The 26951-nt window shown below is 46.4% G+C and overlaps 1 protein-coding gene and 1 long non-coding RNA gene across 14 annotated transcripts in view; one reads left to right on the top strand and one right to left on the bottom strand.

The window, feature by feature from the left end:
• FYN (FYN proto-oncogene, Src family tyrosine kinase) overlaps nt 1-13355 on the top strand; it is a 214832-nt gene extending 201477 nt beyond the window's left edge. For all 13 annotated transcript variants that reach the window (XM_060616416.3, XM_060616423.3, XM_060616422.3 and 10 more), the window contains 2 exons: nt 1100-1231; nt 12691-13355. In XM_060616416.3, the coding sequence (XP_060472399.1) occupies nt 1100-1231; nt 12691-12899 (341 nt within the window). In that variant the 3' untranslated portion in view covers nt 12900-13355. The remainder of the gene's footprint in view (nt 1-1099; nt 1232-12690) is intronic.
• Nucleotides 13356-25099: 11744 nt separating this feature from the next.
• Nucleotides 25100-26656, bottom strand: LOC145715505 (uncharacterized). Its single transcript, XR_014137718.1, has 2 exons — nt 26261-26656; nt 25100-25784 (listed from the first exon to the last, which is right to left on the bottom strand). It is a non-coding gene; the product is annotated as an uncharacterized LOC145715505 (long non-coding RNA).
• Nucleotides 26657-26951: the final 295 nt, after the last annotated feature.

Raw genomic sequence — 26951 nt, 5'->3', positions numbered from 1 at the left:
TTTTGTAGGAGCTCCTATGTAAAATTAACATGCTTTTAACATATAATTGTGTTTATATCAGTAACAAAAATTCCTTGTGTTTTTCTTTCAGTTTGTTCAATGAGATATCTAGAACTGCTTTATAATTGCTGAGCCTAATACGTGAGCGCACAGGCTGCCGAATCAATTTTAATTCCCCATACACACAACTGGCCTTATAAAGAACAGCCTTCCTTTTAGATTGGAGAGAAGATTCTTTTAATGATCAGAGAAATTTCAAAGAAAAGATTCTCCTGACTGGCATGAATTTGCTGCTTGGTCTTGAGAAATCAGACTCCTAAGATAGTCACTGAGGCAAGACTGCTCTTTGAAAGCAAACATTATTAAATAGTACCCTCTCAGGCTGGTAGGAGAAAGGTTGGGCGGTAAACAAGAGATCATATACTACAAAAGAAAAAACTATCCCAGAAGCAAAGATGGCCACTCTCAGGGAGACAAGGTGGAGGGAAGTAGCCAAAGGCAAAATCATTTCTCTGCTGTGGATATAGGAGGCCATAGAGCCCATTTCAACAAAATACATGGGCTACAGTAAATTGTCTTCACCTTGAGACAATCACGGTGGTTTGATTTGGTTTTTATGTACCTCGTAAGAACACACTCTGGTCCTTCTATATCAAAGAATTCATGAGAGTAGCATTATGATTTAATACTATATATATTTATTAAAATATGACATAATTTCAAAGCAAAAGAACAGACGTATGAAATGAGTTCCCTAAATCGCAGGTCAGCCCCTTATCCAGACCAAACCTGTGACATTCAGTGTGATCATAGATTCCAGTTTCTAGAAACCAGAGCTTTAAGGAGCTTTGAACTCCCAACCCTTTGGTGGGCAAGTTAACATTAAACTAGCTTGCTTAAGGTCACAGAGCCAGCACTAGACCCCACAGCTGCTCAATTGTAGTCAGTTGTACTCCATTTCCTTATTGACCACTTTCTCCTCCTCCTCTATGAACTTGCTCCTGTGAAAGTGGTTCCTAGCACTCTTCCTCCCCAGCCCCATACCCGGTGCCATATGCTCTCTGCCTGCCAAGTAATCAATCACATGTTCTTTCTGCAGGTGCAAAGTTCCCCATTAAGTGGACGGCCCCCGAAGCAGCCCTGTACGGGAGGTTCACGATCAAGTCTGACGTATGGTCTTTCGGAATCTTACTCACAGAGCTGGTCACCAAAGGAAGAGTGCCATACCCAGGTAAGGGCGGGACCTGGCAGCAATGGGCCCCCGATTGGATGCTGTCTCAGCACCATCTGGGGACACTTCTCAGTTTGCCTTCTAAGCCCCATCCTCAGCTTTCTGCTGTGCACGAGTTTAAAGAACACGAACAGGTATTTAGCCATGGGAAAGCAGAACTGGGAGCCACCATGGACATCATGCAGGCAAGCAGCTACCATGCACTGTATGCCAGGAGTCATGTGAACAGCAGCTCATATGAGGTTGCAGTCCACCCCAGTGCATGGAATCTCTCCTCTCTCAGTAGGAGTGTGCATCCGTGGCTCCAGGAGCAGAAATGTGGCTGGCAGAAACTCAACCCAAATCGAGTTTGCAGACACTTCCAGGAAAGAGATGTGCTTTTTGATTACACTGTAGCATTGACCCATGGAGTGAACCTGGTGGGAAAATGCCGGGACCTGTTCTCTCTGCAGGCCCCAGCTCCAGATGGCCATAGAGAGCAGAGGCACATGCGAAACACAGTTTAGAGGCCACTCACTGCCCTGTGCTGAACAGTCAAAATATGCCCTAGAAGAACAAGTGCAACATAAAGAAATTAGAGATTCTTAGGCCCTGGAATTTTTCAGGATTGTCAGATTCATGCTTTTCAAAGAAACCACAGATTTAGGTTTTCCACACTTAAATTCATTAATTTCGACAGATGGTGACATAAAGGACACTCGTGCCATTTCACCTCCACGCTTTAGTGGTTATATTACAGCACATGGACAATCTGCTTTCTGAAATGTTAAGGACATATTTTTCAGTTACTGTTGAGTGAAGAAAGAACATAGCTCCCCCTCATTCCCTGCCTAAGAAAGGAGCTTAAAAAAAAAAAAATAGCCAAGATAGAAACGATAGTGGAGATTAATGAGGAATTGAGGTCTTTTGCAAATCCTGGGTTTGTAATTCTATCTTTGCAGTCAGAGGAGACAGCGAGGGCAGATTAATTTGTAATCCCTTTGTTCGTTTTTATGATTATTTCTGGTCATTTTCAGAGAATGCAGAGAAGCAAAGAGGATCTCTTTTCAGGTTGGCGTGGCCTTGAGACTCCTAGGAGAGCCAGGCTGGCACAGAGACAAAATGGACAAATTTCCGTGTCTCTGAAGCGCCAGCCCTGGGCCTTTCGAGATGCAGGTGGAAGTCCATTCTCCTGCTGCGGGGGCGGCTCCTCCCAGCATGCACCAGTGGACAGGCTCTCCAAGAGAGCCAAGCAGTATGCAAGAAAGGGCTGCCCGAGAGGGGCCTGGAGCACAGCAGGGGCGTTTTTGAGTTGCTTCTCAAGGGGGAAAATGTGCAGGTCTTGGGATTTTGAAGATAAAAGGCATCTTTTTTTTTTTCCCTTTTTTTTTTTTTTTTTTTTTGCCTGAATTTTGAACCAATTTCTCCCTGAATCCCCCAGGTTTACTGTTGGGCAGTGTGTTGAATGCAGTGAAGGGGAAAAGGTTAATGTTGTTTTGCATTTCGTAAAGGCTTTCCTTTCAGTGATACAAAGCTGCTTTTTGTTTCTCAGGGTTGCACACAGAAACCCAGACAAAGGCGCAGGGGCTGGGGCCTCAGGGAAGGCAGGCAGGTGTGTGCTTCTAGGGAGAGTCTTTTACCAAGTTTGGTTCTAGCATAAAGAAAAAGGCCTTATTTTAGAACTCAGACTAGGGTTCATTCATTCAGCAGAGCGTCGGTGAGTGTGAACTGCACCGGGCATCTTACTCTACCTAGGAAATGAGTACAAATAAGACATTTCACACTCTCAGGAAACTGATTAAAGCCTTCCTGGAGTGAGGCACTGTTCTGGTTGCCTGGGATAGAACAATGAGCAAATAAACAAATGTAGTCCCAGCACTCATGGAATTTACAGTCAGATAGATAAAAGATGCATCAAATCCAGGAAGACATCAGTCTTTCCTGCTACTTATCTATTATTAGAGGAAATGATCCTCAAGGAGTGGATTACTTGGATTTACTCCCTGTGGACCTCGAATCTTAATTCTGATAGTGGGGTCAGGGGCACCTGATTCAGGTATCTACAGAGGGACCTTTCCCTCAGAATCCTGTGAGGGTGGCAAAGGAGTTTGAAACGAGAACTGTGTACTTTATTATGCATAGTTCTGTACTATGAGCAGCTGCTGACGTGTGGAAGGCTTGGAGAGCTGCCCCGAGTCTGTGAGGGTAAGAGGACAGGTTCTGTCTGGGAAGCTTCATGGAGAAGGAAGCAAGTAGGGCCTCCTCCTCAAGTCAAGGAAGAGGGAAGAAGGTTCCAGACAAGGACCAGCATGCGGGAAGGCAGCAAAGCCTGGGACAACGGTGCTTGTTCAAGGAGCTGCAGGAATAAGGAATTTGAGGGCCATGACGTGAAGCCTGGAAGTGCGGCTGGAAAGGCCCCGGGCGAGGGCCTCATGTGCTACCACGGGGAGGCTCTGGGGCCTGGCTGGTCGGCAGCAGTGGCCAGGGGAGCTTTGTCAGCAGGCGAGTGGCCTGAACTGCCCCTCGCCCACAAACAGCCACAGAAGATGGTTCCCAGGCCCGTTCCTAGCCATGGGTGCTTCTTGGGTGTTTTTCTTGTTGTTGTTTTTTAACGTAGTTATAATCCTATTTAATTGGACTTCTGTATCTTACAGTAAACTCTTCTTGAGGGAGAGGCTTTTACAGAGGAATTCCAATTACAGGATTATTACCTTAATGAAGGATAACAGTTCCTAAGGCACAGCATCATTAAGTTTCATCCAGATGTCACTGTGCAAGGAAGGACCTTCCTGTCCACATCCTCGGTGTTGGCGTGGCTGAGTCAATGTGTGCCAAGGCATGGCTTCTCTGCCGCACCGAAACCTCGTGTCTGTCGGTGGTACCCGAGGATAGAGTCCCAGTGCCTGTCCCTCGTGCCTACATCGCAATGTAGAAATTTTGCAGTTGGCTACGGTATATTTTTAAGCAATTCCTTTTGCAAGAACGGTAGGTGGCGGTATTTTCCTGAATTCTTTCACACCTGAGAATGACCTTCTGTCACCTTCACACGGAGAAAAGGTACTTTGGCTGCACGACGAGAATGAGGTCAAGGGAGGGGAGATGACTTCTCCGTGGGCTCATAAAGCTTGCCAGGCATATTTGCCCAGCACGAGAGAAGTTCCAGAAGGGAGAATCAGAGAAGAAGCTTAGAATGGAGTATGTGAGGGGTGACCCCATGAAGAGCAGAAGGGTTGAGGAGACAATGAAACATGGGCTGCCTGGTCGGTTAGCTGGTTCTGAAAAAGGAATGGATTAAAAGGACAATCTCAAACTGAATGACAGCCTTGGAGCCAAAGAAAAAAATACGGAAGTGTGACGCTGAGATTAACAGGGAGGTAGCGGACAGGAGTCGCACACACCACCCTCCCAGACAAAGGTTGCTTCTGAGATTTGCCACAGAGATGAACACGGTTGCAAAGAACCACTCAGTTTTACAGGTTCCCTGGGAGCAGCCTGACCTGAACACATTCTAGGCCCAGCAGTATAACTTGCTTTTCTGTGAGCCAAGGTGCAGAACCATTCTTTGCGTCAAGATTAGAATGGATTTTGTACCGATGGGGTTGTTTATGTGAGAAATGAAAACACGCACGTAAAAGGAGTTTTCTGGGGTTGATGCATAAAATCAGAGTTCCGCACTTCAAGCCATCATGTCACCTTCAAAACCTCCCTCACCTCCTCCTTTTCCTCTCTGCCTCCACTGCCCTGTGTCAGGCTGTCATCCACTCTGCAGTGACCTCTTCGTGGGACTTCCGCTTCAGTTTCTCCTCCCCTCCACCCATTCTGTCACTGTCACCACCAGGTTGTTATCCTAGAAAACAGAGACCCGGTTATCTTACTCTCCCAGTTAAAAATGTCTGTGGCTTCCCTTCATCTTCCAGAGAAACTCCAGAAGATTTAGCTTTGCATAGTCCTTAATAACCCTTTCCTTGAGAGGGAAAAAAAAATCTCCCGGAGTCATTCCACATGCTCCACATGCTTAATATTTATTGAGCACCTACTGTATGCCAGGAACTGTTCACACACCAGGAGTACAGCACTCAGCCTACAGACAGAAACTCGTGCCCTCACGAGTGTTTATTCTTCTTGGAAGAGACAGACAATGAACCAAGATAATAAGCTATGTTCGGTATTGGCTGGGTGGTAATAAGCATGGAGAAAAATAAAGCGGAGAAGGGGGTGGAGGGTGGCATCTGAGGAAAGGCCTGGAAAGAAGCAAGGCTAGCCAGGTAGCTGTGTGGCAGGGAGTCTTTCTTCAGAGGATCCCAGAGACAGCGAGGCCCTGAAAACAGGAGGCCAGTGCGGCTGGAGCTGAGGGAACAGGAGTTCTGAGGGGCCCCCAGGTAGATCAGATGGGGCCTTCCTAGGTGCTTAGTAGGACTTTAACTTTCACCGTTAGTGAGATGGGGAGTCACTGAAGGGCTTGAGCAGGAGTGACATGATCTGACGTGAGTTCTCTCTCGCCACCCCCAGCCCTTCCCTCTGACCTGTGAGTCGCTCTTTCGGCTTCACTGCCTGCCTCAGAATCCTTCAAAGCCCAGCCCAGCCATCGCCTCCTCCGTGTAGCTTTCTTCGTGTCCATACCAAGCGGCTCGCCCCTTGTGCTCACTTCCGTGATACCTGGTACATCTCTGTCAAAGTCCCTGACCGTGTGTCTGTATTTCACAGCAGCTCTGAGCTGCCAAGGGACAGGAGCTCCTTTATATGTTGCCAGTGCTCAGCAGTGTCTCCCCATAGTAGACTCTCAATAAGTGTAAGCATGTGGAGCGATGGATGAATGGATTGATTGATCGATGGATAGATGGCTGTATGTTTCAATGGATGGATTGATGGACGGGTAGTTGGGATAGCAAAAAAAAAAAACAAAACACAGATTATGCCCATGAGGTTTTTGAAACAAGATTTTTTAGTTTGGCTGAGAACCTTTAAAGCCTTCAACTCTATTCCATCATCTCCACACGTAAATATAGCATGTATTGTCCCAGCCACGAGATAATCTCTGTCCTCAGAGTTGTTCTGGGAAATGGACACTGTGGTCAGTTGAAACACCATGTTCCACCCTGTTCTAGGCAGAATGTTCTGGCCATCCTGTGCCCTGGCTCTCAACTGAACACCTGCTTTGTGCCTTTGGCAGGATCTAGCAAAGCAGGGTCATTTTCTTAAGCACATCACATTTGTCCGTGCATTTGAAGCACTTTCAAATCTTTTAAATAAGTGACAGCTGCCTGGCTTTCATGAATATATCCAGTCACCTGACAATGGCTCGAAGAGGCAAAGGAAATTAGTGAAACTAGAAGCCACCTTCCTTAGAGAATTAGAAATCCTGCCCTTCTCCTCCCTCTGCCCCACTCAGATGCCCTGAATCGTAGATATACATTCCTCTGTGTTCAGCAGCCCATTTTCATCACCTGCACTCTTACTATTCCTGCTGTGCTCAGCATGCCAACAGAGCAGATTTTTCTTGGGGTAGGAAGTGATTAGACTTTCCAGCAGGAAAATGGGAAGCAGAATGAAAACTGTCAGCCAGGGGTGCTTTGCCCTCTGCCCTCTCCACGCCCATCCACAGTCCCCAGGGCTTCTCCTTTCAGCTCATGACGTTCCCCCAGAGAGGGAATCCTGCCTGGATGCCCAGGAGTCATGTTGCCACCTATCCTTACAAGATTTCTCTCAGCCAGTGTGGCTGGCGAGGGAAGAAAAGAGGGGAGGAAAATGCAGGTGGAGAGGGCAGCCGGAGAGGAACTTTCCATTCCTGAGCCCTGCATTCTGCTGCCCTTCATTTCAGCTGTGTTTCCATGGCCTTCCCAATGCACACCCTCACCCCCTTCCTCACTTCTTTTCTGGGACAAAAGAGTTCTTCTCAGCACTGCGTGGTCAACTTTAAAATTGTGTATCATGGCACCTGAGTAGCTGTCACTTCTGTATTTACTAATATAGCAGACTTAATAAAAACAGCTGCCCTGGGCGCCTGGGGGACTCAGTCAGTTAAGTGCCTGACTTCAGCTCAGGTCATGATCTCAGGTTCATTGAATGTAAGTCCCACGTTGGGCTCTCTGCTGTCAGCGTGGAGCTCACTTCAGATCCTCTTTCCCCCTGTCTCTCTCTGCCCCTCCCCCGCTTGTGCTTGCTGTCTGTCTGTCTGTCTGTCTGTCTCTCTCTCTCTCTCTGTCTCTGTCTCAAAAATAAACATTTTTTAAAAATTAACTAAATAAATAAATAATAAAAGCAGCTGCCCTGAGGGTATCTGGTAAAAATGGGGCAAGAGAAACAAAACCACTCATTATTGTGCCTTCTCAATGTCACTCCTTTATTTTCATTATGCTCTTTGATCAGCATCTGTCTGCCCTAAATTTGTACTTTGATCCTTCACCAGACCTTACGTGACACATCCTGATTGTCGCCCAGTAAGACAACTAGAGCACGTGACGGTCTGGTAGCACAGGCTCGTGCTGAGCAAGCACCATTAGCATAGCTCTCCTTCCCCTGGCATTAGCACAGCACTGCTCAACAGACACAGACGAGTAAACAGAAGGAGATTTTTACAGGGTTTATGCAGAGAAGCAAGGGGGAGCCTCTGACGAAAGCCTTATGCACAATAGAGCATAATGTCCTTTGAATGAAAAGCTCAGTTTGCAAAAGTAATCTTGATGTCTGATAACCTAACATCATGCCCATTGTTAAAGTGCTTAATTTTTCCATGGCACAAAAATCCAGGTTCCTGCAACCCATGGTCAAATCCAGATGCAGCCTTGATCCGGTAACAGGGAAAATCCCTGATGGTGCAGAGACGGCCCCTCCGAGATCCGTATTAGGAGGCTGCACAAATGGGAAGCCGTAAAGCAAAACCCTCTTCTGTCATAGAAGACCGTTTTTTGTCTTTTTTTCAAACAGCTAAGAGCACAGTTGACAAATGTTGACAATTTTGTTGACAAATGAAGAAACTGAGGCCGGGGGAGGTCAGGTCATCTGCTGAGAGACCCCGTGAGAGGATACAGAGTCAGAAGTAGTGCAGCGGCTCCACCAGTGAAAATGAGGGTTGGGTTTTTTTTTCCTTCTCTAAAGAACCTAAAAGAAAAGAAGGAAGGGAGGCTCTACTGAGTTAATATGTAGCTTAGAGGAGAAGAATAGGAAAGTTTAAAAGAAGAGGAGGGAGAAAGACAACAAAGAGCAAAGGGAAAGAAAACACACACACACACACACACACACACACACACACACACACACACAGGAAAATCGATAGTGAGAGTTGGAAGCTTGACCCTAATTCAGAAATCAGGAGGAAGCCAGCAAAATGATTTAGAAAGGACAATCTAGTCCTAACAACAGGAAGTGAGTACAGTCCACTTGGCTGCAGAGCCTCAGCTGTAGTGCTTTGGGCAGACCGACTGGAAACAATGCTCTCTCCTTGACCATGTCCGGGCAAGCCCGAAATCCGTGGTGACAGGAGGCCCAGCAGAGGATCTGGGGAAGAGGAATCTGAAAGCAAACCCTGGGACAGCCAGCAGGCCCCACAGGTTTCCGTAGACTGAGGACCATTAAGCAGTACCCTGTGAGGGTGGCCGTGAGTGGCCCATTTTCCCACGCCGTGAGAGGACAGGGGCCGCACGGCAGGGTCAGAAGACGACAGGGTTGAGGCCCCAGCCCCTGGGACCTCCTCCGATGTGGAGGTTGGGAAGCAGGGCACACACCCAGCTTTGCTTTGTGAATATGACACCTCCCACAGTCAGCCACGACTGGTGGTGGAGGCCACCCTCCCACTGAAAAAGGGTCTGTATTGCAGCCCCTACCAGGAAACTCGGAGGCCCAAACTGTTGATGACCGCATTTCCCTAAAACATGCCCGTATGCCATGTTTTAAAGCTTCTGTCTTTTCTCTTTCTCTGCTAGCATTCTCCCCACTAAAAAGGGAGAAAAAAGAGAAACAAATTCTTGAAATGATTTTTCAAAATTATTCTTATTGCTGAGGAAACTATTCTTTTCAATATGAACCCCCTTAATCCGGCAGTTGTTTGTATCGTAAAAACTAGCCTAAGCCTTGCTTGGCAGGCAAGCTCTCGATTGTGCAGGGTTGTGAAGGTGCCGTCCGCAGGTCAGCCGTGTGGGCTCTGGCTTATGGACTGTTGGAAAAGAGCCAATCCCGCTCACGCTGTCGTCACCAGCCGGTGTATTATCTTGTTTACCGCTTTTCTGGCAAAGCTGTCATTGGTATGTTTCGCTTTGGCCCAGTGTGTGGAATTGGTTACATATGGTCCCTGCGCTCTGAGAGGCCCAGGGAGAGGAGGCATGAGAAGAGAAGAAAGAGGAGGAGCAAGACAAGGAGCAGGCACGTGACTGCCGGCATGGGCCTGCTGGTGGCCTACGTGGGTCCCCCTGGCTACAGCCGCCCAGGAAGCAGGCTGTCTCGGGGGATGCTACAGGTATAGGGTCAAGTTATTTTTTTTTTTTTATTTTTTTTTTTTTTAACGTTTATTTATTTTTGAGACAGAGACAGAGCATGAACAGGGGAGGGGCAGAGAGAGAGACACACACACAGAATTGGAAGCAGGCTCCAGGCTCTGAGCCATCAGCCCAGAGCTCGACGCGGGGCTCAAACTCACGGACCGCGAGATCGTGACCTGAGCTGAAGTCGGATGCTTAACCGACTGAGCCACCCAGGCGCCCCGGGTCAAGTTATTCTATCTGCTGTGTCTGGGACTTGGGCTGAGCGCTGGAAAAATAGGCCTGACCCAAGTGGCCAATTAAACTTTCCATTGGCAGAGATTGGATTAAGAGTTTAAAGAAATACATGAAATCTTTCCATTTGAGTAGTTTGTTTTTTAATGAAATGAAACATTTACTGACCTAAACCCCACAGAGCAATCGGAGAATGATTAATTAAACTCTGTGGTGCCATTTTGGACAGTCTCGATGCCAGAATAAAGCATTAGAAGGCGTTTGGGGGCGGGGGGGTGGGGTGGGGAAACCATCTCCGGAAGGGGCCTGTCAGGCCTTCTGATGTTCAGACCTTCTGCCTGTCTTTCCTCCCAGTTCCTACAGGCTCCTGGCAGGGGCAGAGACAAGGGGGCATTTCTGCAGGTTTGGGTCATATGGCTTCTGAGAGATTATGAAACCAAGGACTGTAGTAAAACACAGAGCAGAGGCTTTAGAGAATGCCAGTCCTCACAAGAGATTACCCTCTCTCCCTCGCCTTTCTGGCCTGGGATGTACTTGTTCTTGCTGCCACCGCTCGGGCCAGAGGCTCCCAGCCACAACTCTCGGGCCCATATGTGCTTCAGAGTCAGACTTTTTTTTTTTTTTTTTTTAAAGAACATGCATACAGTGCATGGACCATTCATTATATAACATCCCAGGAGAGTCTGAAGCAGAAGTCCGCACTCAAATACATTCTTATTTCTGTAGCAGGGTGTATGAATCAACAAAAATAGTAAATAGCCTCAGGTTTTATGGACAGAATGAGGTCAGTTCAGATCAGTTGTGCTGCCAAGTGAATTACCAGCACTTCTGGTTTGCAGATCCTGTGGGATTTAAGGACAGTGGATAAGGAAATGCTGTCCCCTGCCCCTCACTCCATTTGTCCAGAGGTCTGCAGGACGTTCTCCTGGCAGCATCATGTTTTTCCCCCTTGCTTCCAGCTCCTCACCCCATCCCGAGTTTTCAAAATGAGTTTTCAGCAGTTGGAGGAGGATTTAAGCTAATTAGCCACAGAGCTGACCGAACACCCAACTGAAGAGGGCACCTGTGAAATCAGGCATGGCATGGAGGCAGGGGGCCCACATTGGTTCATTAAACCTCTCGCACTAAACGGGGCATCACTCCCAAAACATGAGCAAGGTTATGCGAGAATAATTAAATTGAAAGCCTATTTCAACACAGCAGGAATAATATATGGATTTTATCACAAGAAGTTACAGTGGCAGAGAATAAGAAAGCATCCTAAAAGGGCTTGTACAGGCATGTGACTGACGGGGTCATGGCTGGCGGCCACAGGATAAACCCAGGTCCAAAAGTAACAACAAAACAAGAAGAATGGCAACAGACCCCAGAAGTCAGGACAAGGTTACGCCCTGGGCCCAGCTCCTCCAGAATTAAAGGAAACTGCTTCGTGTATATGCTATGGTCTTCTCGTTGTATCCCTGAGATAGGGGGAAAAAATCTCGGTTTCTGCATGGCTTGAAACCATATTTTGTTTAAAACAAACAAACAAACAAACCAGGTCAGAGGTTGGAAAGGATTCCAAATTAGACTTGGGGCCAAGGGAGCAGCCAAAACATACAAGTGCTTGGCAGGCGATGGCAGAATGCGATATGGCAGGAAAAGGAAGGAAAAGTAGAGGATAGTGTCTGGCAGTGATTGGAGTAGGGTCAGGGCGCTCCCCTCACCCCACGTATGGTATTTCCTGCTCTTGTCAGGAAGGCCAACGTGCAGGGAGGCTGCGTCCTCCAGAAGGGTTAGCAGTCTCCCCGACTGTCTCCTGTTTGTGCAGCCTGAGCTCGCAACATTAGGCAGTTCCCCCAGAGGGTCACAGAGGTCTCAAATGATAGATGGCCTGTCCAAGGTCATCAGTAAACACAGCCCCCGGAGGCGCCCTGTCTCCCCATGAAAGTCACCAAACCCCAGGGCACCTCGGGGTCGCTGGGCCAGATGGTACCCAGCCTTGCTGACATGATGGCAGATCTCAGCTGGGGGTGCGGGCTGGGGGGGCGGGGGGGCACCAGAAGCTTGCCCGGGCACAAGCAAAACGAACTTATGAAGTTTGTAAGTGGAGCTTCTAGATGCTATCAACATGGACAGTGTATGTTTCATTCCATGGATTTCTGTTTCTTTGCCTGCTTCATTCATATTTTTTATCAGTTTCACAGAATTGTAATTTACAAACAATAGAATTCAACCATTTTAGGAGCACAATGAGTTTTGACAAACATGAACTAGTCACACCGCCACATACGAGATCTAGAACAGGAGTTGGCAGGTTATGGTCTGTGGGCCAAATCCAACTCCCACCTGTTTTTTCTTTCGTGTGTCTTTAAAGGGCTATTAAGAAAAATAATCTGCGGCAGAGATCGTATGCAGCCCACTAAGCCTCAAACATTTGCTATCTGGCCTTTACAGCCGTTGATTGCTGAGCCCTGAAACCGAAGGTTCCCATCACCCCTCAGTGTGCCCTGCAGCCCCTGTGCAGACGTTCTCCTCCCCTTACCCCTGGCGACCACCGATCTGCTTTCTGTCACTGTAGCTTTGCTTTTACTAGAACTTCACAGAAACGGAATCATACAGTATGTTGCCTTTTGTGTCTGGCTCCTTTCACTCACAATGCTTTTGAGATTCATCGGTAGCAGTTGCACATTTCCTGTTTATTTCTGAATGGAGCAGTGCCCCTTGAACCACGTGCAGGCTCAAAGTAGAAGGAAGGGGAGCGGCAGGGCCCACACTCACTGCCTTGTCTTGCAGGCATGAACAACCGGGAGGTGCTGGAGCAGGTGGAGCGCGGCTACAGGATGCCCTGTCCGCAGGACTGCCCCATCTCTCTCCACGAGCTCATGATCCACTGCTGGAAAAAGGACCCGGAGGAGCGGCCCACTTTCGAGTACTTGCAGGGCTTCCTGGAAGACTACTTCACCGCCACAGAGCCCCAGTACCAGCCTGGTGAAAACCTGTGAGACCTGGGTCTGCAGAGAGAGGCCTTATCCAAGAGGCTTCCCCGCCCCCTCCCCATTAGCTTTCAGTTCCGTAGCCGGCTGCTGCTCGAGCAGCGAGAGCCGTCCTGGATCAGATTGCATGTGACTCTGAAGCTGACGAACTTCCATGGCCCTCATTAATGACACTTGTCCCCAAATCCAAACCTCCTCTGTGAAGCATACGAGACAGAACCTTGTTATTTCTCAGACTTTGGAAAATGCATTGTATTGATGTTATGTAAAAGGCCAAACCTCTGTTCAGTGTAAATAGTTACTCCAGTGCCAACAATCCTAGTGCTTTCCTTTTTTTAAAATGCAAATCCTATGTGATTTTAACTGTCTTCACCTGATTCAACTAAAAAAAAAAGTATTATTTTCCAAAAGTGGCCTCTTTGTCTAAAACAATAAAATTTTTTTTCATGTTTTAACAAAAACCAATCAGGACAGGTGTTTGTTTTTTTTTTCTTTTTTATAAATATGAATATATATATATCTGTCCCTGTACATACACCACGTGGGTGCTAATGTGGAGACCATGGCCAACCCGGGCCATAAAGCCTCGGGACCCAGAGTGAGGATTTTACTGCCAAATCTGCGTAAACGCCCTGGTATTACTCTGCACACCAGTGGCATCCTTTTTGGCTTTTGCAAAGCATGATCCTTTTTTTTTTTTAATTTAGATTGCACTTTTTTGGTTCATGATTGTACCTGTAGATGGCTGTTACTTTGATTCTTTTCAAAAGCAGCTCCAGAGCTGGATTCACAAGTTCTGTTTCCAGTATTTGCTTTGACTTAACTGCAATTTGGTCTTGAAACCTAAAAGCGTGTTTAAGCAAGCCAACGGCCAATAGCACCAGGGGAACTGGAAGGTGGATAACCACACATACTTCTTGTACAAAAATATGAATGCTGAAATGTTTCAAACTTTTTTTTTTTATTTAATAAACCTTGTAACCACATTTAAATGGTCTAAAACCCATAGCGTTATAGTCTTGGCAACCTGCTAAACTTTCTCATGCAACTAAAACTTGGGGGAGGGGGGGTTGTACATTTCCCATTGTAAAATAAGTGTTTTAAACATCCTGTACTGCTAATGAAATGACTTTCTATATGTCCAAGAAGTCTCCGGTGGAATAACTATGCACTACTTTACATTTCATGGAGATGCACCAAAAAAAAAAAAAGAAAAGAAAAAGGAAAAAAAGGAAAAAAAAAGTACTACATTTTTAGTTGCTGTTTGTACCAACCTTGAATTACATGTTTAACAACAAATCAAAAAACCTATTTCTATTAAGTTTTTAATACTGGGTAGCAACTCTGAAATCTTAATTCCTTTTTTTTTGTTATGATTTATTTGTGAGTTTACATTTTTAAATTGTTTAACTTTCTTAATTTAGTAATTAAAAAGAGAGCATTTTACATTTGAATTTTTTTTTTTGTTCATTTGTTTAAATCATGGAAGGTACTAGAACAGTGACACTGCCCCACTGCCAGGTGGCAAGGAGCTACCTGGTGAATTTAACCATTGTGCAATGATTTCCAAATGACAGAAACATTCAGAACACCGAGAGTGGGGACTTCTCCCCCTGCCCTGCCCCGCCCCCCAGAAGGGTTAGGCTGTTGTCTAGCTAGTTCAGAGGATCATTAGAGCAAGATTAAGCATTCTTTAATATTTTCATCTACCAGACACTTTCGCTAACTGGAATTTTCTGTATCCTGCTTGTAGGAGAAAGACAATTTCAAGAAGAAGCACTGTTCCCCTAGAGTCAGTATATGTCTTTCCCAGTGGCCCTCTACATCCGTAAGCATGTCGCTAAGCAGGGAAGCAACCTGGTGTGGTAGGAGGGGCAGTGGGTAGACTGCACCTACTATCCAGGCCTGGCTCTGCGCTCATTCAACTGTGGGACCTCGAACAGCCATCTGGCACCTCTGTTTAGGGTCCTGAATGCAGAAATGAAGGGGTCGGATGAGATTTGCGGCTGGTTCCTACAGATCTAAGACCCTGTGATTCGAAGATCACTGCTATCGTGGGATTATACAAGGAGAGTTTTTTTGCTGAACTAATCTTTATATTTAGGGTTTCCAACGTTTAAAAAAAAAGGATAAAACAAAGGGATTTTCTGGCTAATCAATCAAGTCTTTATGGTATTGTTTTTGGTATTGATGCAGTTGCTAAATTGATAAAATTTCAAAGATCTCTACAATTACCATCACATTACTGGGCAATTTATTAACACGTTCGAGATATTTTTAAAGACAACTTTGTTTTTAATCCTCACGTCCCACTAGGTTGGATAATTGGCAAATATTCTCTGGAGGATTGTTGTGTGTTTTTGATTCAGTCATTCAAAACAAAAAAAAAAAAAAAACGAAAAGGTTATATACCCTGCTTTGAAAAGAGATTCTTCTAGAAAACAAACTTAGTTTCTTCAAACCAAAGTATAGCCTTTAATTCATCAGTTGAGTTTGTCGTGGATTCTCGCCTGTGAAGCAAAGCTCGAGAATTGGGTTGACCCCAGGGCACTCTGACACAGCGTGGCACACTGGAACTGCTCTGAAGCATCTTGTGTAGGGTTGCAGTGGAGACGTAAAAATGTAGCTATGAATACAGAGAAATCAGAAATGTTTTCAGGTTCCTTCTTCCTAACAGTAATGTGCTACCCGGAGATGTTCCTGAGGTAGACCAGTCCAGGCAAATGAAACTACCTCAATTCCCAACACATGCCAAGAAGCCTCTGTCCCTCACAAGTTGTAGACGTTTGGAGCGAGGAAACTAAATCCACTGACCAGAAAGCTCTCTTTTTCAGAACGAAAAATACCTACCTCAGAGAGAGAGGGTGCAGGTTCTGGCCCCAGACCCTCTCACTAAAGCAAGCCGAATGTTTTGGCTTCCCAGCGCATATAAAAGTTGTGTTTACACCATACAAGTCTATGAAATGGGCGATGGCATTGTAAAACAATTCATTTAAAAATACTTTATTACTAAAAAAATGCTAACCATCATCTGAGCTTTCAGTGAGCTGTGATAACTGATCACAGATCATCATAACGAATAGAATGATAATGAAAAAGTTTGAAATCCAGCGAGAATTACCAAAATGACAAGAGACACGTGAAGTGTGTCTGAAGCAAATGCTGTTGGAAGAATGGCACCAACAGACTGGGTCGATGCAGGGTGGCTGCAGACCAACAGTCTGTAAAAAAACACGGTTTCAACGAAGTGCAATGAAACGAGGTAGGCCTGGGTCTCAAAAGGTACCTTAGCAGCAAGTGCCAGTGAAGTGTTTTGTCTTTAGTAACCTGGTAGTGAAGAAGCGCCCGCTCTGCTCCCTTGGGAGAGCTGGCTTCTGGCATTGCTGGACTGCAGAGGGGGACTTCCTAATGAACTATTTCTTTTTACTGTCTTAAAAATCAAATAATAGAGCCACTGGAGAAGGCAACTTGACAAAGCTCAGACACCGTAAATGTGACAAAATGAGTTCCGTTCAGCCACGCTCACCGCAGCTCATGCTCTCTGCGATGCTTTGTTCATGGTGCACTGATGGGCTGGGAGGGCCAGCGAGCCAGGAGTGGATGCGGGGCCTCCTGCGTGTTAGGGTGTCAGGGTGTAGACCCAAGCTAATGATGCATTTGGCTCTGACTTGGTCGTGGCAAAGAAAGGTGTATGGGGAGCCAGGCAGTTCCCCAAGAAAAGTTAAGGGTATTCATAAACCCTCAAATACAGCCACACTACTGAAGATTTTCTGACAAGTGCCAGAGGGTGTTTACCTGCCTTGAGAAAGACAGGAATCCTCCTGTGGCTAAATCTTGGCACCAGAGGATTTTTCTAGTAGCATTGGAGCTGCAAAATTTTACCTGAAATTTCCTATGGGACCTTAAGAATGTATACTGCACTAATTGGAATGGTTCTTTCAGGAGTCTTGAAAGAAGGTAAGGTTTTCAGCAGGATACAGAGAAGAGCTACAGAGACCTCCTGCATTTAGGATGTCATCTGTTCCTGCATCAGTGCACAGGGCAAGAGAGCCTCACTTGACGGAATGGGCATTTCCTAACAAGTTATATTTGGATAAAACGGTGTTTGGTCGATTTGTTCCCAAAATGTATTTTAATAGGTTTAGATGGCTTTTGTTGTCTTTCTTACCACTATATCCTATACTGTCGGGATTCGGTTATGCTGTCCAGAATATATGCTGGAAGGAAGAAAGGGAGGGAGAAGGGGAAAGAAGGAAGCAGAGAAAAAAATAATCTGGGGGTAGGGGAAAGGAAGCTCAAAAATGTTTTATTCTAAAAATGATATTGTGGGGTACAGATTTAACAAGAAAGTGCCAATAATATATGTTCATTTAATTCTCAAAAATAGATTACAACTGCAAGAGAAGAAAATAGTGAAAAATGTGTATCTATCTTTAATATCTTTGAAATATCAAATAGACCTTCATAATTTATATATACCTATATTTTCAGAAATGTTTCATAATAAACTCCTAAATCATGCCTCATTCTTTTTGAACATGCAAAATATTCAGAATCCCATGGGGGGCAGGGGGGAGATATGCCTTTATTTTTAAGATTCTGAGGACTGAGAATAAAAAAGTGTTTTCCCAGCTTGGCTGGGACTATTCTAAGGGGAATGTGATCAGGGAGAAACAACTGCTCCCCCAGCAGACAGAACTCTGTGCTCCTTTCCAGAATCCTTACTACTCTTCTAATGATGTGCTTCATAATATGACTCTTCTTTTCATGCATCTTCCCTGCCAGACTGTGAACTCCTTGGGAACAGTAACGCCTAGCCGGTCCACCATCATCTCCCTGCACAGAGAGCATTGATGAGCTGATGGTAGATGTTGGATAGATGGATGGTGGCTAAGTGGGTGATGACGTCTAGTGGGGCAAATGGCTGACCTACAAATGACACACTGATCTAGGACCGTGCTGAGCACACCAGGATTTGCCATGAGCCGCCGAAGGTGCTAGCCCTGCCCCCTTGCAAATGTGTGATCACCAGTCTTCAATATACGACTTAAAGATCCAGCGTATAGCCTAAAGTGAACCCCATTAGTGCTTCCCAAACTTCTCCCCAGAACTCACCCCAACACTAATGGGAATAAAGTTGTATGCCCTGGGACTGGGGCCCTCAGGGGCTCATTTTAACTTTGTACTTTTATGAAAATTTGACATTCTCCCTAAGATATCCATTTTTTATCTTCACATGAAATTATTTTCCCAGACCTTCAGGTTGTGCATTGTTAACCAGACTCGGGCTTATAGGATTCCTGGTATACCTGTGCATGACCCAGGGAGCACCTGGGCCTTGCTTGAGACCTGCAGCAGGAAGATATTGTCCATAAAATGTTACTCTTAACATAAAAACTATGTATTTGGGAGAGGTAACATTAACCCCCACTAACATGTATTCTCTTATCTGATTCCCTTTTCTCTCCCAGTAAATAACAGCCCCCTAATTGAGAACGGGACAGAAGACAAGAGGGTTTGATAGTGGTGAGAGGAAAACCATCCAGAGCCACCGTGAAGTAAAAGTCTGGTCAAGTCAGCCTGCTGGTCCAAGATGGCAGCAAATGGGAGGAAACAGGATGGAGACATTGGACAAGGGGGAAGAAACCAGAACTGGGATGAGAAGAGTCCTTTGCCAAGGCTGTTCAAGGTAGTGGGATAATGGTAGATATGACTATGGATATATACAAGGACTTAACATTCATTCCTTCTCCAAACATTTGTTGAATGCTTCTTATGGGCTAGACCCTGTGCTTAGCACTAGAAAGAGACAATTAATATTCCCAGTCCAGTGAGGACAGAGAGCCATAAAAGATACGTACAATAAGCTCTCTACAGGGTGATTCTGCGGCTCAGGTGGTAGAGCGTGTGACTCTTGATCTCAGGGTTGTGAGTTTGAGCCCTACGTTGGGAGTAGAGCTTATTTTTTAAAAAATATAAATAATAAATTTTATTTAAAAAGAGCAAAAAAATAATAACGTCTCTGCTAGATGGTAGCAGAAGAGTGCTGTCCAGCCCAGAATGGTGCAAGGAAGGCTTCCTGGAAAAGGTGATGTCTGAACTCAATCTTAAAGGACAAGTAGAAATATATCATGTATTGTTTAACGGTAGACCCCATGTTTTTTGCCTTTAGATGTGTTTCCTTTTGATTCCCAGACCCCATTAGGGGCTAGCTTGTGCTTTAGATATAGTAGGTGCTCAGCAAATGCATTTAAATGAAGAAAAACCAAACCAGAGAAAATCTAAATCTCTCTCTTTCTCTCTGTCTCTCTCTCTCTCTCTCTCTCTCTCTCTCTCACGCACACACACACACACACACACACACACACACACACTAAAAACTATATAGGTACATCAGTTATTCTGATTACTAAGGTGCTAACTGAAGATAATACCATAAAAGGACAAAGAGAAAGGCTTTAGGCAGATTGCTGGCTCCAGTGTCCCAGCTGGTGTGGTACAGTAGTTTGAAATATATTTACAGAGTATGAGAATAAAAGAATTGCAGGACAGGCTTGTAATAACTCCTTCCCACCTCTCTTAATAGCAATGAGTAGGGGTTTTTCGCCCATTTATGAACCCATTGTCATTCTTTCCTCTCCTTCCATTTATTAGGCTATTTTGCTTGAATCATCATGCAGTACGTAAACTCATGAAAGAAGACATATATGGGCAGTTGCGAGATGTTTTCTGGGTGTGTTGTTTCAGAATTTTTTTTTCCTTTAGTTAATTATCAAGGGCTTGCAATGTAATAATCAATGAGTAGCTAATTAGAAGCAGGAGAGAGTGAAATGGGTATTAGATAGTGTTTTTTAATGAAAACCGTGCATGTAATACTGTGGGGAAATATTACCAAATAGCAAGAGATTTCATCTTCTTTTTTTTTTTTTTTCTTTCTCTTTTTTTTTTTCTTTTTGGTATGCATTTACAAAAGGATTGATTTAAAGCCACTCATAAACTAAACCCAGGTATGTGAATCCTTTCATTTTCAGACTCCTCCCGAGGAATGAGCCCTGGAAGACGCAGGGGAAGCGGAGCCTCCCGAGATCGTTCAGGAACCCAAACCACCCATAATGGAGCCGGAAGGTCTGTCAATTCCCAGGGAACAGTGAGGAAATGGTAAGCAAATGGCAGCAGTTGCCTCGAGAATTAGGGAATGAATAACAATGCTTTCTGGTAAATTAACCATATTACAGTGTGCACAGTAAAGTGATGGAAAAACCCTGTTAAAAAAAAATTGAATAATAATTTGCCCACATCATTTATGTAAAATGCATAATTTTCCTACTTCAGTGGACTTTAGTTTGATTTAAAACACGAACAGCTCCAGCACTGTTCACCAGTGCGTAATTTCGGAGGTAATTGGGAAGGGAGAGGAGTCAGACTGTAATCAGCGTGATCCTGTGTGAGCCACTTCACCTCCCTCCTTTCACCTGCAAATTCCAGAAAATATTTGTTTGTACGTTCCTGAAGGTCTCAAAGCGAAAGCGCGGGGCGTCCTTCGTTGTCATAGCTATCACTAAACCGCGGCCTCACCATGTTTCAGAGGGGAAAGCGGTCCTTCGCTCTCGTCAGTGTTTTTCTGCTCTAATTCAAATAAGTACTTGGTCTTTAATAGCAGAGAAAATGGAAATGTAGCAAAGCTATACTTAAAACAGCAAGCCAAGAACAAAAGCAACATGCACGCAGCCAAAGGAGACCCTGGAAGATAAACAGATAAAACAAAAAGCTGTGCTTGGCTGGGATTCTGCTTTGGAGTCAGACGCAAAATGGAGAACATTGTTCCAACTATAAAGATTTTGCAATCTACAGTATTTGAAATAGAAAGTCATCATGTAATTCCCCCTAGCCATTCAGAAGCTGTGCTGTTGCTATGAATGATGATAGCTAGTCAGCGACTGATGGAGGTTTTCAGAACCAGAGTGGTGACAGTTGGGGTGCAGGCCCTGCGCTCGAGCAGGTGCACTCTGGTGGCCATCACTGTGCCTCTTCCCTCCTCCCCTCTGCCTCCCATCCTCCCATCCCCGCTCCCCACCCCCACAAGAACCACAGAATTTTTTTTAAGTTTATTTATTTATGTTAAGAGACAGAGAGAGCGTGTGGGAGAGGCAGAGAGAGAGAGAGAGAGAGAGAGAGAGAGAGAGAGAGGGAAGCCCAAGCAGGCTCCACACTGTCAGCACAGAGCCCAATGTAGGGCTCAAACTCATGAACCATGAGATCTCATGACCTAAGCCGAAATCAAGAGTTGGATGCCTAACCGACTGATCCACTCAGGCGCCCAGAACCATAGAATTTTTATTTAGACATTTACACATGCTCTTTATCCCCATCTCTCTGCAAAGGGCCATCATTTCTTTATTAGAGTCAGCCCTGAGATTTCCACGTTTCCAGGCAAGTCTGTGGCTTATTCTGTCTGCTTTGTCTTCTTGGCCTACCTTGCCTCCTTGATAACCCTGATGGCCCCACAGGGCTGAACCTTGAACCCCACAAATATCAACACTTCTTAGTTCTTGGGTGCCCATTGTGGTTAGCCAAAGGGGCCTTCATCCCCAATACTACTCCCCACTCCTCCCTTCTCTCCCACCAACACCTGCCACTGGCCCAAGATTTATTAGACACTGGTTTGCTCCTATGCCTCCTACCACTAGCTATAAGCTCTCTTTGTGCAAATTAGAAAAGGCCACCCTACCTCAAGACATTTTGCTGCCCTCTGCCAGAAGACTACTGTAGTAAATATGCCAAGAGATCATGTAAACGGTGCCCCCTCCCAAAGTTGTGCAGTACACAACTGGCTTAACTGTATGTGACAACCCTGGAGTTGAAATCACCTGAGCTCTCCTGGAAGCCTGTCTAAAAATCAGAGCCCCAGTAGGTCAGTCTTGCCTTTTTATGACAGGTTGCAACTTCAAAATCTAAGTGTTTCCGTCACGATCTCAGATTGCTCAAGGGGCAGTTTCTGAAAGAGACAAAGAGCCCCCAGGCAGCAGTACTGATGGGTAGATAAAGCCCAAAGCACACTGGGCGGGTTTTTAGGAAACCTCAGCTATAGAAAGCTGCTAAATCTGAATGTTCAGGACGCTGGGGACAGGTGGACTTGGCTTATATTTAGGTCAACCATCACCACCCCCCGACCCCCCAGTGGCAGACGGGGCTGGAGGACTTGCTTTCACTGAAAAGTGGCCATACGTGGCTGGTAAGTTGATGTGGCTGCTGCCCAGGGGCTCAGCTGGGGCTCTTGGTAAAGGTTGTTTCCTCTTCACTTGGGCTCCCAGGTGCTTTTGTGGGCTTGCTCACATGGTGGAGCCCCTGTTTTAAGCCACCAGTTGAACAACCCCAGCTCACTCTGCATCGAGCAGAGACAAGCTGCCCCCACCAAGCCCTGCTCAATTTCAAATTTCTGAGCAAAACAAATGACTGTGGTTTTCAGCCGCCAAGGTTTGGGATGGTCTGTTTTGCAGCAGGGGATCACTGGAAAATACAGGTTGTGCCAAACATCGCATGGATCCACCCCCACATCTCCCTAGGATACCTCCGGGTGCTGCACGGTCGAGGAAACCAAAAACTACCTTTTCCAGACCCCCTTACCATTAGCATCACGAGTGTTAACTAAGCTATACCAGTCAGACATATTTGCACAAAGTGTGGAAGGCAGGAATGAGGCAGAAGCCAATCTCCTGCAGCTTTTGGCTGTTTCCTTGCTGGAAAGCAAGGTCTTAGAGCCACTGATGTCCGATCCCCAGCTCCAAGAGTATCAAGAGTCAACTGAAGAGGTGTCCATGGCTGGGCACCACATCCCAACACGCAGGCAGAGGGGGTAGTGACGGTTGTGGCACTTCCTGCCCACCACTTTCTGACCATTATGCTGCAGCTATCATGTCCTTAAGGTCATAGCTCCAGTGGCAGCTTTTCAAGTCCTGCCATTTCTGATTGTAGCACAGTGGCCACTCTCCTGGCAGATCAGTTCTGACACATTCTGGGGGCCATCCCTGGAGGTCCCACATAGAGCCTTGCCCCCCCCCCCCAGCCCTTCTAACAAGTTTGTAATTCTCCACGCTAAATCCCTTTCTGCTTAGAAACCTTAGTATGATTTGTGTTTCTTACATTGAACCTGTTTCTCCAACTCACGGCCAGGGGATCTCCAAATTCCCGTCCCTTCTCCGCCAGTCTTTGGTTCTTGCTTGCTTGCTTGCTTTCTGCCGCTGAACCATTCCTTCAGCAATCATCTATGGAATATCTACTACGTGCCAGGCACTGGGCTAGACCCTGGGGCAAAAATATATGAACTAAACAGACATGGCCCCACATTCATGGAAGGAACCAAAATAAAGACCAGGAGACAGTAAATTACAACGCTAGGGCCAAGTCGGCCCCCTTTTTGTTTTTGTCTAAATATCGTCTTGGAACACAGCCTTGCCCATTCACTTATGCCTTGTCTGTGGCTGTGTTTTCCCTGCAAGGGCAAGGTTGAGCAGTTGTGACAGAGACGGTACAACTCCCAGAGCTGAAAATATTTATGCCTGGCCTTTTCCAGAAAAAGTTCGCCAGCTGCTACATTCGACAGAAAACTCCGGGCCATCCTCCTGTGCTCAGCCAATCACCCTGTCCATCAGTTGTGGATACGCCAAGCACCACACTCTGTGCTGGGTTGTGAAATGTAAGTGAGACGATTCTTACGGGGTGCTCACACCTATGGGGGCATAGTGCCATTATCTCTCTTTTACAGAGAAGGAACAGATTTTAGGGAGATTTGGCTTTGGAGATTTGGCTTTGACTCGGGAGATGGTGATAGCATTCCCAGACATAGCAGACCCAGGAGGAAAGATGGAAAATACGCAGGAGACAATGGATCCAGGGTAGACTCATGGGACGTAAGGCACCTGCAGGCATCCACCAGAGGCTGTCCCGGCCGACTGCCTGCCCTGGTATGATGGCGAAGTGTGGATTTCAAGTCTGCTCCGATTTTCCGTTCAGATCATAATTCTACCACTTACTAGCTGCGTGACTCTGGGCAAGTGACTTCACATCTCCAAGACTTTCTGCCTCATTTTCCTCATGAGTAAAAATGGGCTCTTGTGAAAACTAGAAATACAGTAATGTGCATACGGCTCCGAACGGAGGGCTTGGTACATGGCAGATGACGGGTCTGTGTGGAGACAACTTCCCTTTCATCTGCAGTCTATCCTTCACATGGTGGAGAATAATGTAAGATCACAGCTTTTATTGTGTTGTGCTCTCAAAAAATGTGATGGTTCCTACTGACCCTCACTAGTGGAAGAAGACACATTTGCAAGCCCTGCCCAGCCCACACCCTTCTTTAAATAACTCCACACTACCCCCTATATTGAAGGTCACCTGTTTATCATGTGACCCTCCCCTCCTCCAGCAAGAATGGCTTGATGATGCCAGAGGCAGATGCCTGACCAGAAGAAACCCATCCACTGACTGGCCACTTGCCAATGAAACAGTTGCCTTCGAGTTGGCTGTGGTGACGGACAGTTGACCTACAGGTTGGGTTGGCCCTCTCGGGGAGCAGAGGCCACAGTCTGCAGAGGGAACCAGTGGCTGAAGCTCCTGGGCCACTAGAGAGAGAATGACTAGGAGTAGCTTCTTTCCTTGCTCCCGTACCTGGAGGCTCCCTTCCTGAGCGCCATCTCTGTGAGGTCCCTCAAACTTGTGCCTTGCGCCATCTTGTCTCTTGAGCTCATTCAAGGGAGTCTGGGCCCCTGCAGTCCAGCTCCACTGTTTTGCCAGCCCCATCTCTCCCTTTGCCCCTCTACAACCCCTACCTTTAACTCCTGGCTACCCTGAATGGCCTATGATTCCCAAGCATGCTCTGCACTTCTCCAGTCTTTTCCCCTGGGCTGGAATGTTCTTTTGCCTTCTCCCCTCATCTTAGCAGCCTCTCCATCCTTTGAGGCCCAACACAAACACCCCCCTCCTGAAGCCTTCTCTGTGCCCCCGTCACACACGACAGCTCCGTCCTAGGAACTCCCTGCACTTGACTTTTAGTGTCTCTATGGCATTCAAGCACACTTCTCCCCGGGTTTCCCTCCTTGCCTCTGTGCTCAAGGAGGGTAGAAACTTGGCACATGTTAGGCACTAGGATGCGACACTGAATTTAATCCAAGGGTTGGAATCCTAAAACAAATCTGAGTTTTTTCAATCAAGAGTACCATGCCAGTATAAGACATTGTTCCTTAAAATGGAAATGCACTTAGGGAATGCTTCAGATTAAAGGGATGAAGATCAAAGGGCACATTCTTGGCCAGGAGTTCTGAGTCTTAGAGACCCAAATAAATTGTAGACATTTTATTTCCTGAATTGATTGGAACCATAACACTGGATTGGGTGCCGTAATATAAAACTTTCTGAAACTTTTAGCTTGGCAGAAAGTCTGTCGCCTCTTTACTGTAAGTGTTGGGACTGCTTGTGTCCAAAACTCGAGCGCCCACGCCAACCGTTGCAACTGGCTAGTAAATCTGGAAGCCTGACGGAGAGGAAGCTTCCCCTGCTGACTGGGAAGCTTCAGATCCTGCCCTTAGCTGTAGTCCCAGGCACACCCAGCTTTGGCAGAGGGTGTTTCTGCATCGCAGGGGGACACGTGTCCGCCAAGGTTCAAGATCCTGTGGACCCATGTTGAGAATAGAAAGCAGCTGCTCCTGCAGGCAGTTCAAAATAATAGCTGCATTTTGCAAACGAGTGAGAATTTCCCCATGGCAATCTTTCCTACAGCTGTGGGCCCCGCAGCTCCTCCTGGGCCCTCAGCCTGCCTCAGCCCTGGGCTTGCTCTCGGCCACCCTCTCAGCTCCAGGCTTCTCCCCGCCTGACCTGCCCACCCCAGGCCTCCCTCTGTACCTGTGTTGCATCCACACGACTCCTGAAACAGAATGCTACGGGCACCAGTGACAGTCACAACAAAGTTTATTACAATGAGAGGCAAGGCCGACCGATCGGGACCAACACTCTTGATAAGAGTGCGGCCCCGAACAGCCGGGGTACAAAGTTTTTATAACCGATCACATCGTTTTATCATCACCTGGGAACAGAACAAAGAAACAATTTCCAGATGAGTTAGAAACAGTTGCCTAATGAGGTGTTTACTTTAGACTTTCTGCCTCTAAGTTGCAACCAGTGGATCTCCTTGACCCTGCCTCTGATGCTCTTTTCTTTGAACTTTTGCTTCCTTAATTGGTGAAGCCTAATTTACAAGAGTATGAGGCGTAATTTATAAGAGTAAAGCAAGGCTGTTATCTCTTAACCTTCAATGTCAACACAAAGCTGTTATTTTTCAAGCTAAGCATTAGCCCTACACTACAATTTAACCCTTACACCTGGGGCCTGGGTTTTGGTTCTGGGTTATGGGGTGAGCCCAGCCCTTGCCCCTGAGCCAATGGAGGGAGGTTCCCAACACCTGAAGCAAAGTCTACTTTTCCACGCTGACCTGTGACCCTTGCTAAGCTTTCTGCACGAAGCCCAACATGGTAACTTAAAACCACCCTTTCCAAACCTGCCTGTGCGTGCCCCCTAAGAGAATCCCTTAAAATACAGGTTTCTGGGGGCGCCTGGGTGGCTCAGTCGGTTAAGCATCCGACTTCAGCTCAGGTCACGATCTCACAGTCCGTGAGTTCGAGCCCCGCGTCAGGCTCTGGGCTGATGGCTCAGAGCCTGGAGCCTGCTTCCAATTCTGTGTCTCCCTCTCTCTCTGCCCCTCCCCCGTTCATGCTCTGTCTCTCTCTGTCTCAAAAATAAATAAACGTTAAAAAAAAAAAATGCAGGTTTCTGGGCCCCTCCCCAGACTTGCCAAATCAGGCTTTCTCAGGCAGGAGGCCCAGGAATGTGTCCCTGAACGTGTCTGCCCTTTTCTCCTCTCACCTGCGCCCCCCCCACCCCCACCCCAGGCAGATGATTCATGAAATGCTTCTCTGGGCTCCTGTTAAGTCCCACTTGCCTCAGCTCTGGTCTGGGCAGCCCCAGCAACCTTGTCGTGGTCTGCCCCTGCTGGCAAAGAGGAACACCAAAGGC

The sequence above is a fragment of the Panthera onca genome, chromosome B2 (genome assembly GCF_046562875.1).
Source record: "Panthera onca isolate mPanOnc1 chromosome B2, mPanOnc1 haplotype 2, whole genome shotgun sequence".
Classification (NCBI taxonomy): Eukaryota; Metazoa; Chordata; class Mammalia; order Carnivora; family Felidae; genus Panthera; species Panthera onca.
This window is presented reverse-complemented; position numbering and strand designations above follow the sequence as displayed.